Source organism: Amphibalanus amphitrite, unplaced genomic scaffold, assembly GCF_019059575.1.
Source record: "Amphibalanus amphitrite isolate SeventyFive unplaced genomic scaffold, NRLGWU_Aamphi_draft 000964F_arrow, whole genome shotgun sequence".
NCBI lineage: Eukaryota > Metazoa > Arthropoda > Thecostraca > Balanomorpha > Balanidae > Amphibalanus > Amphibalanus amphitrite.
In genome coordinates, this window is record NW_024882458.1 from 154,908 (window position 1) to 174,779 (window position 19,872).

The 19,872-nt window shown below is 54.9% G+C and overlaps 1 protein-coding gene across 3 annotated transcripts; it reads right to left on the reverse strand.

The window, feature by feature from the left end:
- Positions 1 to 5,272: 5,272 nt before the first annotated feature.
- On the reverse strand, positions 5,273 to 19,464 carry LOC122368643. 3 transcript variants are annotated; one of them, XR_006254273.1, is made up of 8 exons: positions 19,331 to 19,389; positions 14,543 to 14,637; positions 13,953 to 14,122; positions 9,091 to 9,235; positions 7,112 to 8,609; positions 6,161 to 6,201; positions 5,773 to 5,920; positions 5,273 to 5,596 (listed from the first exon to the last, which is right to left on the reverse strand). XR_006254273.1 is itself a non-coding variant. In XM_043342792.1 (7 exons), exons 5-7 carry the CDS (start codon positions 7,748 to 7,750, stop codon positions 5,493 to 5,495), a joined length of 891 nt encoding a protein of 296 aa, XP_043198727.1. In that variant the 5' UTR covers positions 7,751 to 8,609; positions 9,091 to 9,235; positions 13,953 to 14,122; positions 14,543 to 14,637; positions 19,331 to 19,464; the 3' UTR covers positions 5,273 to 5,492. The 3 variants fall into 3 exon arrangements, 2 of the variants coding, with proteins under 2 accessions (XP_043198727.1, XP_043198728.1); XM_043342792.1 differs by lacking the exon at positions 6,161 to 6,201 and having other exon boundaries at positions 19,331 to 19,464; XM_043342793.1 differs by lacking the exons at positions 6,161 to 6,201; positions 19,331 to 19,389 and adding an exon at positions 19,152 to 19,288.
- Positions 19,465 to 19,872: the final 408 nt, after the last annotated feature.

Below are 19,872 nucleotides of genomic sequence, written 5' to 3' on the forward strand. Positions count from 1 at the left end.
CCTCTGCGACCTCTAAGTGACCTCTCTGATGACCACAAGCTGACCTCTGTGACCTGACGTGTCCCAGATGACCCTCAATTGAGCTCTGTGATGACCCCAAGTTGACCTCTGTGACTTGATGTGTCCTATATGACCTCTGTGGCCTCAAGTGACCTCTCTGATGACTCCAAGCATACCTCTATGACCTGACATGTCCCAGATGACCTCCAATTGAGCTCTCTGATAACCCCAAGTTGACCTCTGTGACCTGACATGTCCCATATGACCTCTGTGACCTCTAAGTGACCTCTCTCATGACCCCAAGCTGACCTGTGTGACCTGGCGTCTCCCAGATGACCTCCGTGACCTCCAATTGAGCTCTGATGACTCCAAGCTGACCTCTGTGACCTGTTATGTCCCAGATGACCTCCAATTGAGCTCACTGATGACCCCAAGTTGACCTCTGTGACGTGACGTGTCCCATATAACCTCTGCGACCTCTAAGTGACCTCTCTGATGACCCCAAGCTGACCTCTGTGACCTGGCGTGTCCAAGATGACCTCCAATTGAGCTCTCTGATAACCCCAAGTTGACCTCTGTTACCTGACATGTTCCAGATGACCCTCAATTGAGCTCACTGATGACCCCAAGTTGACCTCTGTGACTTGACGTGTCCTATATGACCTCTGTGACCTCTACGTGACCGGTCTGATGACCCTAAGCTGACCTCTGTGACTTGATGTGTCCAAGATGACCTCCGTGACCTCCAATTGAGCTCTGATGACTCCAAGCTGACCTCTGTGACCTGATATGTCCCAGATGACCTCCAATTGAGCTCACTGATGACCCCGAAGTGGACCTCTGTGACGTGACGTGTCCCATATGACGTCTGCGACCTCTAAGTGACCTCTATGATGACCTTAAGCTGCCCTCTGTGACCTGACGTGTCCCAGATGACCTCCGTGACCTCCAATTGAGCTCTGATAACTCCAAGCTGACCTCTGTAACCTGATATGTCCCAGATGACCTCCAATTGAGCTCAATGATGACCCCAAGTTGACGTCTGTGGCGTGACGTGTCCCATATGACGTCTGCGACCTCTAAGTGACCTCTCTGATGACCACAAGCTGACCTCTGTGACCTGACGTGTCCCAGATGACCCTCAATTGAGCTCTGTGATGACCCCAAGTTGACCTCTGTGACTTGATGTGTCCTATATGACCTCTGTGGCCTCAAGTGACCTCTCTGATGACTCCAAGCATACCTCTATGACCTGACATGTCCCAGATGACCTCCAATTGAGCTCTCTGATAACCCCAAGTTGACCTCTGTGACCTGACATGTCCCATATGACCTCTGTGACCTCTAAGTGACCTCTCTCATGACCCCAAGCTGACCTGTGTGACCTGGCGTCTCCCAGATGACCTCCGTGACCTCCAGTTGAGCTCTGATGACTCCAAGCTGACCTCTGTGACCTGTTATGTCCCAGATGACCTCCAATTGAGCTCACTGATGACCCCAACTTGACCTCTGTGACGTGACGTGTCCCATATGACCTCTGCGACCTCTAAGTGACCTCTCTGATGACCCCAAGCTGACCTCTGTGACCTGGCGTGTCCAAGATGACCTCCAATTGAGCTCTCTGATAACCCCAAGTTGACCTCTGTTACCTGACATGTCTCATATGACCTCTATGACCTTTAAGTGACCTCTCTCATGACCCCAAGCTGACCTTTGTGACCTGACGTGTCCCAGATGACCTCAGTGACCTCCACTTGAGCTCTGATGACTCCAAGCTGACCTCTGTGACCTCACGTGTCCCATATGACCTCCAATTGTGCTCACTGATGACCCCAAATTGACCTCTGTGACCTGACGTGTCCCATATGACCTCTGCGACCTCTAAGTGACCTCTCTGATGACCTTAAGCTGACTTCTGTAACCTGACGTGTCCCAGATGACTTCCGTGGCCTCTGATGACTCCAAGCTGACCTCTGTAACCTGATATGTCCCAGATGACCTCCAATTGAGCTCACTGATGACCCCAAGTTGACCTCTGTGACGTGATGTGTCCCATATGACCTCTGCGACCTCTACGTGACCGGTCTGATGACCCTAAGTTGACCTCTGTGACTTGACGTGTCCAAGATGACCTCCGTGACCTCCAATTGAGCTATGATGACTCCAAGCTGACCTCTGTGACCTCACGTGTCCCATATGACCTCCACTGATGACCCCAAATTAACCTCTGTGACCTGACGTGTCCCATATGACCTCTGCGGCCTCTAAGTGACCTCTCTGATGACCTTAAGCTGACCTCTGTAACCTGACGTGTCCCAGATGACCTCCGTGACCTCTGATGACTCCAAGCTGACCTCTGTAACCTGATATGTCCCAGATGACCTCCAATTGAGCTCACTGATGACCCCAAGTTGACCTCTGTGACGTGATGTGTCCCATATGACCTCTGCGACCTCTACGTGACCGGTCTGATGACCCTAAGCTGACCTCTGTGACTTGACGTGTCCAAGATGACTTCCGTGACCTCCGTGACCTCTGATGACTCCAAGCTGACCTCTGTAACCTGATATGTCCCAGATGACCTCCAATTGAGCTCACTGATGACCCCAAGTTGACCTCTGTGACGTGATGTGTCCCATATGACCTCTGCGACCTCTACGTGACCGGTCTGATGACCCTAAGCTGACCTCTGTGACTTGACGTGTCCAAGATGACTTCCGTGACCTCCAACTGAGCTCTGATGACTCCAAGCTGACCTCTGTGACCTGATATGTCCCAGATGACCTCCAATTGAGCTCACTGATGACCCCAAATTGACCTCTGTGGCGTGACGTGTCCCATATGACCTCTGCGACCTCTAAGTGACCTCTATGATGACCTTAAGCTGCCCTCTGTGACCTGACGTGTCCCAGATGACCTCCGTGACCTCTGATGACTCCAAGCTGACCTCTGTAACCTGATATGTCCCAGATGACCTCCAATTGAGCTCACTGATGACCCCAAATTGACCTCTGTGACCTGACGTGTCCCATATGACCTCTGCGACCTCTAAGTGACCTCTTTGATGACCTTAAGCTGACCTCTGTAACCTGACGTGTCCCAGATGACCTCCGTGACCTCTGATGACTCCAAGCTGACCTCTGTAACCTGATATGTCCCAGATGACCTCCAATTGAGCTCTCTGATAACCCCAAGTTGACCTCTGTGACCTGACATGTCCCATATGACCTCTGTGACCTCTAAGTGACCTCTCTCATGACCCCAAGCTGATCTGTGTGACCTGACGTGTCCCAGATGACCTCCGTGACCTCCAATTGAGCTATGATGACTCCAAGCTGACCTCTGTGACCTGTTATGTCCCTGATGACCTCCAATTGAGCTCACTGATGACCCCAAGTTGACCTCTGTGACGTGACGTGTCCCATATGACCTCTGCGACCTCTAAGTGACCTCTCTGATGACCCCAAGCTGACCTCTGTGACCTGACGTGTCCCAGAAGGGCCCCAATTGAGCTCTGCGATGACCATAAGTTGACCTTTGTGACCCTGACGTGTCCCAGACGACCCCCATCTCTCTCTCTCCTCTTCTCTCTCTCTCTCTCTCTCTCTCTCTCTCTCTCTCTCTCTCTCTCTCTCTCTCTCTCTCTCTCTCTCTCTCTCTCTCTCTCTCTCTCTCTCTCTCTCTTCACGTGCCGGTGTCGCGGGTCCTATAGGCAAATTTTGTACATACCAGTGTTGATCCCCAGTCTCTGACCGGACATGTATTTATCCTTCCCGCAGGAAGCCGGCGGCGGCGACGACAGTGCGCCGGCGCACATCTCTATGGAGGTGGACACGGCGACCCGTGGGCGACCGCCGCTGCCGCGGTTTGCTACAGGTGGCCATGGCCACTAATCTGTTGGAGGAGGCGCCCCCGGCACAGGTCCCAACCGCCGGAGACGCGGCAGAGACCGGGCAGTGGGCTGGCTTCCAGTCGCGATACGACGCGGTCGTGACAGCGTCTCAGTGCACAGGACTACCTGTGGACGATTGTTGAGAGACGGCGCGGGGCACCGATAGAAGCTTGTCTGCCGGAGATCAAATCCTGTCTGCTGGTGGTATATATGTAATGCCGCGTAGCCCGGTGTCCGTGATGATCTTTTAAGGCCGAGCTAAGCTACACTAAGCGTGACCGTTCAGGAAACTAGAAAGCACCCACGTGTACTGCGTGTTCGTGCTCACTGGATTTCTTTGATACCGGCCTCTACGATTATCCATATTTTCCTTGAGCTACCGTATGCCCACGTAAGCGTGATAACGAGCGAGTGCCATGCCGATAATACGATATGTATGAACAAGAATATCTTGTGATTGAAATTGCACAGCGATGTACTACCGAAGTTCATCGCTGAAAATTGCATCTAGACCTGTGTAATTTCTTACTGTTAGCTCGACAGTAGTTTCGGTAGCAGACAGTATGTATACTACTTGTGTCTTGTAGACAGTAGAGCTCGTCTTGACGGCGAAATGTCATTGTCCAATTTTTCACTGCCCGGCGACCGCGGGATGACATTAACAACACTGTATGTCACGCCGTGCACATTATGAGCTGACCTTTCCGTGACCTCTCACTGGTAGCCCGCTACATAGCCATGAGGGGTCGGTGTGTCTGTCGTTAGGCGTCCCGGCCGGTCCGCCGGTCTCCGGCTGTCTGGGTGACGAACGGCGTCTGTAGCGACCCCGCTCAGGACGCACCAGCCGCTGGCTCTCCGGCAGACGGCGCACGACCTGGGTGTTACCCGTTGCCATTATCCATTATCCATTAGCAATCCACATGTGCCTATGTCTGTTTTCGTTGTGAATAAATGTTTGCCTTGACAAGCGAGTTGAAATATCTTTCAATCGCCCAGTGTCATTCGATGCGATGCCCCATCACATGCCGTCGAAAAGGCTATCTCACTCCACGCTGGGGCTCCTAGATTTTCGCGCCTGTTGGGGGAGGGGCTGAACCGTGAACCCCCCAGTGAAGGGGCTGAACAGCCCCCCCCCCATCCCCTCGATTCCAACTCAGCTCCTTGACTAGATACGTGTGTTGGTAGTATTAGAACGAGTATTAGAACTCCACCTGAGACGAGGCCACTTGCCTGGTGCCCTCACCCTGCTGACCTTGAAAGACTTGAGCCTTAACTTTTAGTGTAGCACAGATGCATGCTAAGGCGTGCCAAAGAACGGCGGCGCTACCGTCTGATCGCTTTCAAGATGGTCTCACTCTATTTCTCGTCAAAAACTGTAGCTTGATCACCAGGGTTATATATTAACTGTGAAACTGAACACGCCCAGCGCTGGCACACGCGCGGAGCGGCTTCACATGCGTATACTCTCGGTCATCACATGTGGGCATTACACGAGGCCCGGCCGAACAGAACTTGGTGCCGCTAGCGGCCTGGTAGTGCACGGTCAGGCACGGCTCGAAGCCGACGCCACTGACGACGGCGAAGCGCTCCATGTCCTTGACTAGCTGTGCGGGACCGATGCGGTCCTCGAAGCGGAAAGGTCCGCCGGTGAGTGGCGGGAAGCCGAGACCCAACACGCTGGCTTCGAGGTCGCCACGTCGAGACCTGTCAAAATGCGGTGCACTTAGGCCTACAACTGAGGCAACCACAATCACGAGTCAGGAGTCAGGTTAATGGTGGCAATGCGATTCATATAAATAGATTAAGCAAAGTAAATCAGGCTATGAACTGAATAATTCAAGTCACATCCACCTTCTCAGCTAGCAATGTGAATCTCTCACCGACGTCGGGCTCGTCTTCCATAGCCTGTTCGGTGAGCCCCAGAAGCCGGGCGCCATCCACAGAGCGGGCGACGAACGCGTCGGCGTACTGGGCCAGACCGAGAGAGCGCAGCCAGCCGCCCACCGGAACGCAGCTCCATTCAGAGACCTGACAAAGAACGGATCGGTCACTCTACCTGTACCATAACATTGCAATATTTTCACTGTCCACGTAGCCATCGGGAGTCGGTGTGCCGAACCCTACCTGTGTGGTAGCAGCGCGAAGCGGAGCGCTGGGCGTCGGGTCCACGGCGCCGGCACTTCCACCGGCCACAGCATCACAGCTCAGTCTTAACAGCCTAATATCAGCAAACATCCGTCTCTAGAAAACCAGCAGCACGTGACGTACCGCTAGTAGCCCTGTAGTGCTCGCAGCAGCGTCAAGCTCTCCTGGCGACCGACGAACAATGGACGGTCAAAGAAAGTGAGGGCAGGAATATGGTCAGGGTGGGATCAGATATACAACTTACGGGAGCTGACAGGAGCTGCCAGGAGCCTACGGCAGCTGTCATGAGCTGTCATGAACTGCCAGGAGCTAAAAGGAACTTACGGGAGCTGCAAGAGGTCCACGGAAGTTGACAGGAGCAAAACAGGAGCTTACGGGAGCTGCAATGAGCTTACGGGAGCTGACAAGCTGACAGGAGCGAGGTTACAGCTAGGCGAAGTCACAAAAGTCGGTATAGGTCACAGGAAAACAAACGAATGTCACAAGAAGTCACACGAAGACGACGGGTCCTACGAGGTCACAGGAAGTCAGGCGAGGGTGGGAGATGCCACTCAAAGCTCAGCGAGATAAAAGGTTGAGGAAAGCTCACGTGGTCATGCGAAGTCTCTAGAGGTCATATGAGATCACAAGGAATCAGTAGAGGTCAGATGAGCTTATAATAAGTCTGGCGACGCCCCACAAAGTCAAACAAGTTTTTTTTTCTTGTCGTGAATGACGTGTGGATGAGCTAGTATGTGTGAGGGAGATGTGCCATGAAATAAGCTGAAAGGCTTTTGCACCGATCCCAGACTGTAGTGTATGATGTCTACACATGTGAAAACATTCAATAAAACCGAGCAAACAAAACAAACAAAACAAGATCACGCATTGTCCTACGGTCGGGGAGGTCACACGAAAGTTAGGTGAGGTCACATGAGGTCATCGCAATAAAGCGGTTTCACTTCCATACTCATGTTACTTCCCCTTACTTTGCGTGACCTCGTGGGTCATCACCCGACAACTGCCCTCCCAAGTGCTCAGATACCTATCCATCTCGCCCCACCTGCGGACGAGTATTGGCGCCGCAGGACCCACCTGGTGAGGGAGGCTCCGTTCGGAACTGTCTCCGTGTCCGTCTCGATCCGGGCTCGCGGCGGTGACCAGCGCGTCCTCTGGCGCGTCACCAGTCGCAGCAGACCCGACGTCAGACGACGCAGCTCTGGCAACGCGGTCTGCATGCGGCCCCAGATGGCGCGCTGCCGAGAGCGCAGACGGCGTCACGTGGCTCCCGCAGCTGCCACCCGCCACCAGGGGGCAGGCGCCGTCCAGGGCCACCACCAGCTGCTGCAGCTCGGCCTCCCGGCGCGGCCGGCGCAGGGTCGGCGGACGCAGCGACAGCGCGCCGTCAGCCAGCGGCTCCAGCCGGGTCAGCGCCGGCAGGTCCTCGGGCGGCAGCTCGCGGCGCACAGTCTCCTCGGCGGCGGCACTGAGATCGCGCACGGCGCGCTGGAGCACTGAGAACTGGTGGAACGACGGGTGGTACCAGTCCCGCGCACGACCGGCACACAGCGCAACGAACTCGCCCGGAAAACGCACACTGTCACACGGTGCATCAGCGTCGCTCGATTCGATGGACGCGTCCCCACATCTAAGCACTGACTGGCGTTCACTGTCAGAAGTTCGTGACACACCCTGGCTAGTCTGTGTCAAATAGTCTGACCGGTCACCACACATAAAAAGAGTATTTTGGTCAGTGACACAGCCCGTGCGAGTCCCACACTCGTCGCAGTCGACGGGAGTCTGACAGCGTGGCACAGCTGTCCAACTCACTCATTTCACAATCATCAGCTGCCTCCAGCTCTCTGATGGCCGGCTGGCTCCAGGTCGGACCAGTTAACCACGAGCCGCTGCTAGTCTAGTGCTGCTCGGCCCCGTCCCCAGAGTGCTGCGCTGTGCCGCCGGCCGGCGCCGGCTGCCGCTCCGCCCAGTCAGCGGTGGTGACCAGCAGCTGACCGACCAGCCAGAGCAGCTGGTGCGCCAGCGGCGCCGGCAGTCGCGCCGGCTCCACCTCGCCGTGCGCCAGCCGGTCGCGCAGCCGCGGCCCGGCCGGCCACACGAGCAGGTCACAGAGCTGACAGAGCACGGCGTCCCCGCAGAGGGCGCGTAGCGAGCCCCAGCACCAGAAAGCCGTGCCACACCAGGTTACGGACGTTCAGAGTGCACGGCGGTCCGAGCAGCAGCCGCAGCAGGTGCACTCCGGTGTAGTTCCCAAGATGCTGACGAGTTTCGGCGCACTTATTAAGTCTTTGAGCAGGGGTGGAACCCGTGAACATTCCAGAAACAATATGTTACCAAGCCCTCGGTCGGTGGCAGTGCACAGTTCGGCCATGTGCAGAGTGGTGAGCCGCCGGTCCCAGCTCCTGTCCAGTCGGCGCACGCACGTAGGTTCAAACGGCAGCCACCGGGCGGCCAGCCGCCGCAGCCGCGCGCGCATCGTCCGCGGCGCGCAGCAGCCGCCGCAGCGGGCCGCAAAGAGACAGCGTGCCGCCGTAGCTGGGCGAGTCGGCCAGGCCAGGCATAAAATCCGCGACATCTGTCCACAGCAGAAGACCGTCACTGTCAACAATATTTAATATCGTCAATCACTTTCGTCATCCGTAGCTTGTTCGTGCAAATCCTCAAATAATTTCTGCACAAAAGGTGAGAGAAATGACGATGCATCATCGTGGGCATACCAGGCTTCCCCCACCCCCCGTTCGCCCTTTTCGATGATATTGACGTCAGTGAGGTTGAAGTCAACCCACAAGCAGACTATTCAACTAATGTGTAGCGTGATATGGTGATATCAAATTTCATTAAGTCTTCTTATAGTCTCACGTTGTGAAATCCGTGAAATACTCCCAGGTCAAGTCATTAATCCTTCGTAAGTTATATTCAACCAGTCATTCAAACAAAGCAAAGCATGGCAACGCGCGCGTCCGCCATTGAAGATGATTTTGATATGCACCGGTCATATTCAGTAAGTCGTAAGTACTATGACTACTTTTATTATTAAAATTCAAATTCAGTCATACCGTATTAGCGGAGAGCAGCCAGGTATAGGTTGGCCGGCGTTGGCACCCTCTGCGGTCTCAGCACTGCCGGCGGCCCAGAGGCAGGCTCGGCCATCTCCATGCACCGGCACAGAGGCAACGGCGCTACAGGCCGCTTTGTCGCCTTCTGTAACAAAAAAATAAAACAGTTCAGAGAACACACACACACACAAATGAACTAGCGGTTAAGGCCAAACAGCATCAAATTATGGGAACGTGTCTGTTTGCTTTTAACTGTTCTGTTAATACAAACGACGCCCATTAAAATAAAAAACAACAGCTGCATAAAAATCAGAATTCAATAAGCCGATCATGGAAACGGAAATACCCTGATTAAAAGCAAGAGTTTTAGTTAAGCCTTTTGATGCAACACAAGTGCGTTATGATGTACGGAATTGGGTGTATGGGTGAATATTTGAGTAACACGAACGAGTGGGGACTCGATATGGACTACTTCGGTTAAAGTCATGATCAATTGACACCTGTATCCGAATGAGGATGCTGTCTTCAAAATCGGCGGAATATGGTGCAGTGCTGCCGGTCGCGGTCGCGTGTACCAGCCAGCACACTCGGTAGCCGCAGCTCCACCCGTCAGCCTGTTGCGGCGTATCCGGGACGACGAGACGCCAACTGGCCCACTTGAGCTGGGGCACCGCCGCCTCCATGAGGAGCTGCACCGCCTCGGTGTCGCTCTGAGCCGGCGAACAGCCCATCGAGTTACAGAACACCACTACTTGGTGGCGCCAGCTCACCACGAACAACACCCAATGGTTGCCGACATTCAGCGGCAGCAGCCAGGTGTCCAGTGTGGCGAACCGCCTGAAGAATACCGCCGTGCAGCGTGTACATGCTGCCGCGATGCACTGACGCCAGAACACGGACAGCGCCAGCACCGGCGGAGAGGATACCGACTCGCTGAACAGGTCCAGATCCTCGTCGGTTAGCCACTTCCTGGAGACTGGTGTCTTCTTTCCTGGTAGAGGCGCTCGCTGCAGCTGGTCTGTGGCTGGCCGCGCTCGCTGCAGCTGGTCTGTGGCTGGCCGCGCTCGCTGAAGCTGCTCTGTAGCTGGCCGCGCTCGTTGCAGCTGGTCGGTGGCTGGCCGCGCTCGCTGCAGCTGGTCTGTGGCTGACCGCGCTCGCTGCAGCTGCTCTGTAGCTGGCCGCGCTCGCTGCAGCTGGTCTGTGGCTGGCCGCGCTCGCTGCAGCTGCTCTGTAGCTGGCCGCGCTCGCTGCAGCTGCTCTGTAGCTGGCCGCGCTCGCTGCAGCTGGTCTGTGGCTGGCCGCGCTTGTCCGGTAGGCCACTGTCGAGGTAGCGGTGGCGTTTTCTTCGGCTGCAGATTCGCCGGCAAACAGCTTTGCGGCGGTCTTGCCCGTGCGTACCACGTAGGTCTCTTCGAGTGGTCTCGCTTCGCCCAGTTTTCTTCCTGAGCCTCCGGGTGCGTCAGAGCGTCGAGAGCTTTGCGTTTTTTCCCCTTGGGGACGGGCCGGGTGGGCACCAAGTCGTCCTTCATCTTGGAGGCGGTGTCCTTGATAAGGAGGCGCACGAAATCGCCAGGCCGAAGACGTGTTCGTCCCACCAGGAGCTGCTTTTTCAGGACCCGCATGTGTGATTCTACGGCTGCGTTGCTGATCACACAGTCTGTAAGAATCTGGCTCCACAGTGGGGCTAGCGGCATGACCGCTCGCAGCAGGTACTCCACCAACTCCGGACAGAAGTACGGGTTTGTGACTTGTTTGACCGAGGCCTTCACGTCCTCCTCTCGGGCACGTCTGGCGACATCCTCAAAGTGCCGCCCGAATGACGTCCGTGCCCGGTAAGTCTTCGCGTGCTCGTCTTCGGGAACGGGATCTTTCTCGATCTCACCGTCGTCGGCATCACCGTCAGACCCTGCCGCCGCCGCCGAGTTCAAGTCTGACAGGTCCAGGTGGTCCACGCACTCAGTTGACATCGCCAGGATGCACAACTTCCTGAAGCACTGGTCTAGGGCCGGGAGGGACGACGCCTGCTGCATCTTGGCGAACAGCCACATGTAGCCCATTTTTGCGGCTCCCTCGACTCCCTTGCCCTTAAGCGTGCTGGAAAAGCTGTGAGAGATGTGGGCTCCACACAGGCTGATGAGAGAGGCCGGTCGCGGGTCCGAGTTGCTGACGGCTTTCCAACACGTCTCGAGGTAGGCCAGGGTCGTCGTTTTCATAAGACCCTCAGCCACGGCGTGTATCAGCGCCCAGCTGAAGTCGGTCACGATGCGGGGAGGCTCCAGGGTCGCTCTCGTCACCAGCCAGTAGCCGTGCGCCAGCTGGGAGAGGAAGTGTGCGACTGTGGGAACAGTATGGCTCTCCGCGAGGAGGTGTGCCAGCGGGTAACTTCTGGTCTCTGCCTCGGGGCTCTCGGCGATGAGGGCATAGAGAAATGGTTGTTTCTCGCCGACCTGGCGGGTCACGGAGCCGGTGGCGTCCAGGTGGAGCGGTGTCGGTGCTCGGTGGTACTTCCTTAGGAAGTGTTCTCGGTACAAGTGTACCACCAGCGGCACTTTGCCGATTAGCTGGACGCCGCCCTTCAGGATCTTGCTTGTCCCGTCCTCGGATCGAGACACGTCCATTGTCGAGGCCACGTCCTCTGACCAGTCGGCAGAATAGCGCTCGGTCGCGCGGCGCTCGTAGGCAGCTTGGCGCAGAACTGCAGCCGGCGGTGCTTGTGTCACATTTCCGTCGAGCAGGTGCGCATCGGGTGTCTGCTGCAACATCTTTTGCCTTATGAGATAGGCTCCCTGTTGGTCGACGAGAGCGGCGGTGGCATGGCGGCGCTCTCCGCTCAGGTGGCGGTGTGCAAAATATTTCTGATGAGCCGCGCTGGCAGATCCGAACACCTGGCAGTGGATGGTGGTTTGGCTCCCCGGCGCCGGCGGGTGGCGGACCACGAAACGGTACCGATGGCAGCCGGGGAATCGACAGGTAGCGAAAGTCGTGAGGAACGGCGTTTTGTTCTTCCGGGACCCATCTTTCTTGAGGTGCCGTCTGCGAATTGCCAGCACGCATTTCGGCCCAGGCGTGGACCGAATAAATGCTGCGGCAAACATAGTCGTCCATCCCTTCTTCAGTGAGTGTCCGGAAAAGACTTGTGGCACTTCTTCCTCTGTGAGCGAAAATTCGAATGCCGACGTCTCCGTCTCAATCGGCGTCTCCTGTAGCGTCTTCAGTCGCGGCTCCGGCTCCGGACGCGGCTCCGGGCGCGTCTCCAGTCTCGGTTCCGGCTCCGAACAAGGCTCGGGATCCGGTCCCAGCTCCATGCGTAGCTCCTCGGGCGGCTCCGGACGCGACTCCGGGCGCGGCTCCGTGCGCGACTCCGGGCGCGGCTCCGTGCGCAACTCCGGGCGCGGCTCCGGACGCGGCTCCGGGCGCGTCTCCAGTCTCGGTTCCGGCTCCGAACACGGCTCGGGATCCGGTCCCAGCTCCATGCGTAGCTCCTCGGGCGGCTCCGTGCGCGACTCCGGGCGCGGCTCCGTGCGCGACTTCGGGCGCGGCTCCGTGCGCGACTCCGGGCGCGGCTCCGGACGCGGCTCCGGGCGCGTCTCCAGTCTCGGTTCCGGCTCCGAACACGGCTCGGGATCCGGTCCCAGCTCCATGCGTAGCTCCTCGGGCGGCTCCGTGCGCGACTCCGGGCGCGGCTCCGTGCGCGACTTCGGGCGCGGCTCCGTGCGCGACTCCGGGCGCGGCTCCGGACGCGGCTCCGGGCGCGTCTCCAGTCTCGGTTCCGGCTCCGAACACGGCTCGGGATCCGGTCCCAGCTCCATGCGTAGCTCCTCGGGCGGCTCCGGGCGCGTCTCCGGACGTGTCTCCGGGCGCAGCTCCGGGCGCGTCTCCAGTCTCGGTTCCGACTCCGAGCACGGCTCCGGATTCGGTCCCATCTCCATGCGCGGCTCCGGGCGCGGCTCCGGTCTCGGTTCCATGCGCGGCTCCGGGTGTAGATCCGGTCTCGGTTCCATGCGTAGCTCCTGGCGCGGCTTCGCGCTCATTTCCAGTCTCAGTTCCGGCTCCGAGCACGGCTCCAGATTCAGTCCCAGCTCCATGCGTACTCGTAGCTCCGGGCGCGTCTCCAGTCTCGGTTCCGGCTCCGAACACGGCTCGGGATCCGGTCCCAGCTCCATGCGTAGCTCCTCGGGCGGCTCCGGGCGCGACTCCGGGCGCGGCTCCGTGCGCGACTCCGGGCGCGGCTCCGTGCGCAACTCCGGGCGCGGCTCCGGACGCGGCTCCGGGCGCGTCTCCAGTCTCGGTTCCGGCTCCGAACACGGCTCGGGATCCGGTCCCAGCTCCATGCGTAGCTCCTCGGGCGGCTCCGTGCGCGACTCCGGGCGCGGCTCCGGACGCGTCCCCAGTCTCGGTTCCGGCTCCATACACGGCTCCGAATTCGGCCCCATCTCCATGCGCGGCTCCGGGCGCGGCTCCGGTCTCGGTTCCATGCGCGACTCCGGGCACGACTCCGGGCACGGCTCCGGGCGCAGCTTCTGACAAAACTCCGGCGCAAAGTCTAGTTCCATGCCTGGTTCCGCCACAACCAGTCCGGTCGGCAGAACACAGAACCTCGGGATCGGAGTGGTTGGATTGGTGGATATGGCTGGTAGGTTGGACGAAGGCTCAGGCGCGAAGAGCTTCATCACTTGCCTAGGAACCAGGAAAAGGAAGACATTAAAAAAACATAAAAGGACGTTTGTAGCGACGTTAATATTAACGTCGTTTCATAACTTCGCTTTAAAACAAACTTCTGTTAAAAAATCGTTTAAACTGAAGTAGGCAATACATAAAACAAGCAACGGAAAACATAAACTGCGTAGGTATTGAAAACATACCTTTGGAAAGTCCCGCCTCTGATGAAACTTCGTCGGAGAGCACTCGCCCTTGCTGCAGCTGCCAAACGCTGTTTTTGGTTCTTTGGCTTCCCCTCCAGGTGTAAAAGTGAAGATAGCCAGAAGATATTTTTCGCTGGCGAATGCCCTCCTCTGGATGCCTCCAAAATGCCCTACAGGTGAAAAGAAAACATGATTCAAGTAGTAAAAATGCAAAAGGTGAGCTCAGTCCTGGCTGTTCGAAAGGGACAAAACATTTACAGTGTTGAAGTGAGGGCACAAAGGGGTCAATCATATCCACACATGACAACGAGCAGTCAAAAGGTAAAGGCTCAAACAACTCTTACTTTTTTGATTATATAACTATTATAAAACAACTATTTTTCCATTTTTCAAAGTAGAAGTGTAGTTGCATAGAACGATGGGTATGTCTGAGACCAAAATAACCACTTAACCCAAAAAAGTTACAGATGACAGCCTGAATCATCTGCTGATTATTCATAGATCAAATGCAGCTATGTGGTACATCAAGGAGGCATACGCATAAGCTATTCAGAACCTATTCATGATTCAGTGTTACTGAAATGTCTTACCGGTGCCAGGCTGGAGACAGAAGGCGTGTTTTCAGCAAGAGGGGGTCGTCCACCACCACCAGTTGGAGCCATGGTCGTGGTCGTGGGAGTCCTGGCTGTTCGAAAGGGAACGATTGGAGGTTACGGAGGTCATCTGGGACACGTCAGGTAACATAGATCAACTTAAGGTCATCACAGAGCTCTGTTGGAGATCATGGGGGTCATCTTGGACACGTCAGGTCACAGAGGTCAGCTTGTGGTCATCAGAGAGGTCACTTAGAGGTCGCAGACGTCATATGGGACACGTCACGCCACAGAGGTCAACTTGAGGTCATCAGTGAGCTCAATTGGAGGTCATCTGGGACATATCAGGTCACAGAGGTCAGCTTGGAGTCATCAGAGCTCAATTGGAGGTCCCGGAGGTCATCTGGGACACGTCAGGTCACACAGGTCAGCTTGGGGTCATGAGAGAGGTCACTTAGAGGTCACAGAGGTCATGTGGGACATGTCAGGTCACATAGGTCAACTTGGGGTCATCAGAGAGCTCAATTGGAGGTCATCTGGGACATGTCAGGTCACAGAGGTCAGCTTAGGATTATCAAAGAGCTCAATTGGAGGTTACGGAGGTCATCTCGGACAAGTCGTCACAGAGGTCAACTTGGGTCATCATAGAGCTCGATTGAAGGTCATGGGGGTCATCTTGGACACGTCAGGTCACAGAGGTCAGCTTGGGGTCATCAGAGAGGTCACGTAGAGGTCGCAGAGGTCATATGGGACACGTCAGGTCGCAGAGGTCAACTTGGGGTCATCAGTGAGCTCAATTGGAGGTCATCTGGGACATATCAGGTCACAGAGGTCAGCCTGGAGTCATCGGAGCTCAATTGGAGGTCACAGAGGTCATCTGGGACACGTCAGGTCACACAGGTCAGCTTGGGGTCATGAGAGAGGTCACTTAGAGGTCACATAGGTCATATGGGACATGTCAGGTCACAGAGGTTAATTTGGGGTTACCTATTGGGACATGTCAGGTCACAGAGATTAGCTTGGAATCATCAGAGAGGTCACTTGAGGTCATAGAGGTCATATGGGACACGTCAAGTCACAGAGGTCAACTTGGGGTCAACACAGAGTTCAATTGAGGGTCATGGGGGTCATCTGGGACACGTCAGGTCACAGAGGTCAGCTTAAGGTCAACAGAGAGGTCATTTAGAGGTCGCAGAGGTCATCTTGGACACGTCAGGTCACACAGGTCAGCTTGGGGTCATCAGAGAGATCATTTAGAGGTCACATAGGTCATTTGGGATACGTCAGGTCACAAAGGTCAGCTTGGGGTCATCAAAGAGCACAATTGGAGGTTACGGAGGTCATCTGGGACATGTCAAGTCACAGAGGTCAACTTGGGTCGTCACAGAGCTCAACTGGAGGTCATCTGGGACATCTCAAGTCACAGAGATCAGCTTGGAGTCATCAGAGAGGTCACTTGAGGTCACAGAGGTCATATGGGACACGTCAAGTCACAGAGGTCAACTTGAGGTCATGAGAGAGGTCACTTAGAGGTCGCAGAGGTCATATGGGACACGTCAGGTCACAGAGGTCAACTTGGGGTCATCAGTGAGCTCAATTGGAGGTCATCTGGGACATATCAGGTCACAGAGGTCAGCTTGGAGTCATCAGAGCTCAATTGGAGGTCACGAAGGTCATCTGGGACACGTCAGGTCACAGAGGTCAGCTTAAGGTCAACAGAAGGTCACTTAGAGATCGCAGAGGTCATATGGGACACGTCAGGTCACAGAGGTCAACTTAGGGTCATCAGTGAGCTCAATTACAGGTCATCTGGGACATATCAGGTCACAGAGGTCAGCTTGGAGTTATCAGAGCTAAACTGGAGGTCATGGAGGTCATCTGGGACACGTCAGGTCAAAAAGGTCAACTTAAGGTCAACACAGAGCTCGATTGAAGGTCATGGGGGTCATCTTGGACACGTCAGGTCACAAAGGTCAGCTTGGGGTCATCAGAGAGGTCACTTAGAGGTCGTGGAGGTCATATGGGACACGTCAGGTCACAGAGGTCAGCTTGGGGTCATCGGAGAGGTCACTTAGAGGTCGCAGAGGTCATATGGGACACGTCAGGTCACAGAGATCAACTTGGGGTCATCAGTGAGCTCAATTGGAGGTCATCTGGGACATGCCAGGTCACAGAGGTCAGCTTGGAGTAATCAGAGCTCAATTGGAGGCCACGGAGTTCATCTGGGACACGTTAGGTCACAGAGGTCAGCTTAAGGTCAACAGAGAGGTCATTTAGAGGCCGCAGAGGTCATATGGGACACGTCCGGCCACAGAGGTCAACTTGGGGTCATCAGTGAGCTCAATTAGAGGTCATCTGGGACATATCAGGTCACAGACCCAGCAAACATGCCCACATGGGTCCCATATGGGGTGAACATGGGCCAGATGGGCCCACGTGGGACATGGGCTACAGATGGGCTACCCATATGGGCCCCATATGGGATCAAGATGGGCCAAACGCATGTGGGCTGGAGATGGGCATCCCATGTGGGTCCCATATGGGGTGAACATGGGCCAGATGGGCCCACGTGGGACATGGGCTACAGATGGGTTACCCATATGGGTCCCATGTGGGCGCCGCGTGGGTCCCATATGGGGCCTACGTGGGCTGGCCCATATGGGTCCCACGTGTTACCCACTGCCATTCCCATGTGGGACCCATATGGAAGAGGTGGGGGGCCCATGTGGGCCCCATATGGGAACCATGTGGGCATGTTTGCTGGGGAGGTCAGCTTGGAGTCATCAGAGCTCAATTGGAGGTCACGGAGGTCATCTTGGACACGTCAGGTCACACAGGTCAGCTTGGGGTCATCAGAGAGATCATTTAGAGGTCACAGAAGTCATTTGGGATACGTCAGGTCACAGAGGTCAGCTTGGGGTCATCAAAGAGCACAATTGGAGGTTACGGAGGTCATCTGGGACATGTCAAGTCACAGAGGTCAACTTGGGTCATCACAGAGCTCAATTGGAGGTCATCTGGGACATCTCAAGTCACAGAGATCAGCTTGGAGTCATCAGAGAGGTCACTTGAGGTCACAGAGGTCATATGGGACACGTCAAGTCACAGAGGTCAACTTGGGGTCATCAGAGAGGTCACTCAGAGGTCGCAGAGGTCATATGGGACACGTCAGGTCACAGAGGTCAACTCGGGGTCATCAGTGAGCTCAATTGGAGGTCATCTGGGACATATCAGGTCACAGAGGTCAGCTTGGAGTCATCAGAGCTCAATTGGAGGTCACGAAGGTCATCTGGGACACGTGCAGGTCACAGAGGTCAGCTTAAGGTCAACAGAGAGGTCACTTAGAGATCGCAGAGGTCATATGGGACACGTCAGGTCACAAAGGTCAACTTAGGGTCGTCAGTGAGCTCAATTACAGGTCATCTGGGACATATCAGGTCACAGAGGTCAGCTTGGAGTCATCAGAGCTCAATTGGAGGTCACGGAGGTCATCTGGGACACGTCAGGTCACACAGTTCAGCTTGGGGTCATGAGAGAGGTCACTTAGAGGTCACAGAGGTCATATGGGACATGTCAGGTCACAGAAGTTAACTTCGGGTTATCAGAGAGCTCAATTGGAGGTCATCTGGGACATGTCAGGTCACAGAGATCAGCTTGGAGTCATCAGAGAGGTCACTTGAGGTCACAGAGGTCATATGGGACACGTCAAGTCACAGAGGTCAACTTTGGGTCAACACAGAGTTCAATTGAGGGTCATGGGGGTCATCTGGGACACGTCAGGTCACAGAGGTCAACTTGGGGTTATCAGAGAGCTCAATTGGAGGTCATATGGGACACCTAAGGTCACAGAGGTCAGATTGGAGTCATCAGAGAGCTCAATTGGAGGTCACTGAGGTCATCTGGGACACATCAGGTAACAGAAGTCAACTTGGGGTTATCACAGAGGTCTGTTGGAGATCATGGGGGTCATCTGGGACACATCAGCTGACAGAGGTCAGCTTGGGGTCATCATAGAGGTCATGTAGAGGTTACAGAGGTCATATGGGACACATCAGGTCACAGATGTCAACTTGGGGTAATCACAGAGCTCAATTGGAGACCACGGAGGCAGCTGAGACACGTCGGTCACAAAGGGCAACTTGGGGGCATGTCAGGTCACAGAGGTCAACTTATGGTCATCACAGAGCTCAAATGGGGGTCTTCTGGGACATGTCAGGTCACAGAGTTCAGCTTGGGGTCATCAGAGAGATCACTTAAAGGTTACAGTCCAGAGGTCATATGGGACATGCCAGGTCACAGAGGTCAGCTTGGAGTTATCAGAGCTTTACTGGAGGTCACAGAGGTCATCTGGGACACGTCAGGTCAAATAGGTCAACTTGGGGTCATCACAGAGGTCATTGGATGTCATGGGGGTCATCTGGGACACGTTTTTGGAATTGGGAGAATTTTTGTGAAATAACATATTATGCACCATTTTCAACACTCTCGCTGGCATGGATGGAGGCTTCATAGACAACCTATCAGTTCAAGCTCTATAACTTGCATTAGCATCAACGGATTGCAACAAAATTTTCAGGATCTCAAGTTCAAACAATTTTACACGTACCACGTAAATTTCGAGACAATGACCCGAATGACCTGTGACCTCTTCCCCAAGGCAAGGTCAACTTGCGACAATGACACTACTTAGGACTGCAATTTCAATTTTGTAAGTTGTGTCATAAATCAGGCAACGTGCAATAGATTAAAATTACAATAACCCACACCAAAACACACTGTACCTACCCAATCAAGTTCTTCAGCACGCCTTAGGCCAGTGCAAGCACGTCCAAGGTCAAATCGCGTTTCTCCGACTTTCGGTTTGTTATTTTCATCAAGGTTTTGATAGGTGCTCGCACGGTAGCCATGTTGGGATAGGTGGATTAAATGTTAAATTATTTAAATATTTTAAAATAATTTAAGACCTGCCAAATCTAACAATACGCAGAATAATAACCAGCATTAAAAACTGTATTGGGAAACAAAGTTATATGTGAATCGAAAGGGTCCGCTAAAAATGACCTTGACCTTTGACCCGTCATTTCTCCGTAGTTTGACCTTGCCAAAACAAGAAAAACCAGCAGTAGCATCTCCAACATTGGTTGCATCATTGAGCAAAAAATTATTGAAATCTAAGGGGTCCTCCTTTCTCACCTGGCCACGTGGTCACTTCCACTTCCTGTATTACACATACGTGACCTTGATTCTGACCTTTGACCTACTATATATCAGTTCGTGCTGCTTGCCAAAGTAAGAAACTGATATTTTTGAAATCAGCTCTTCATGGA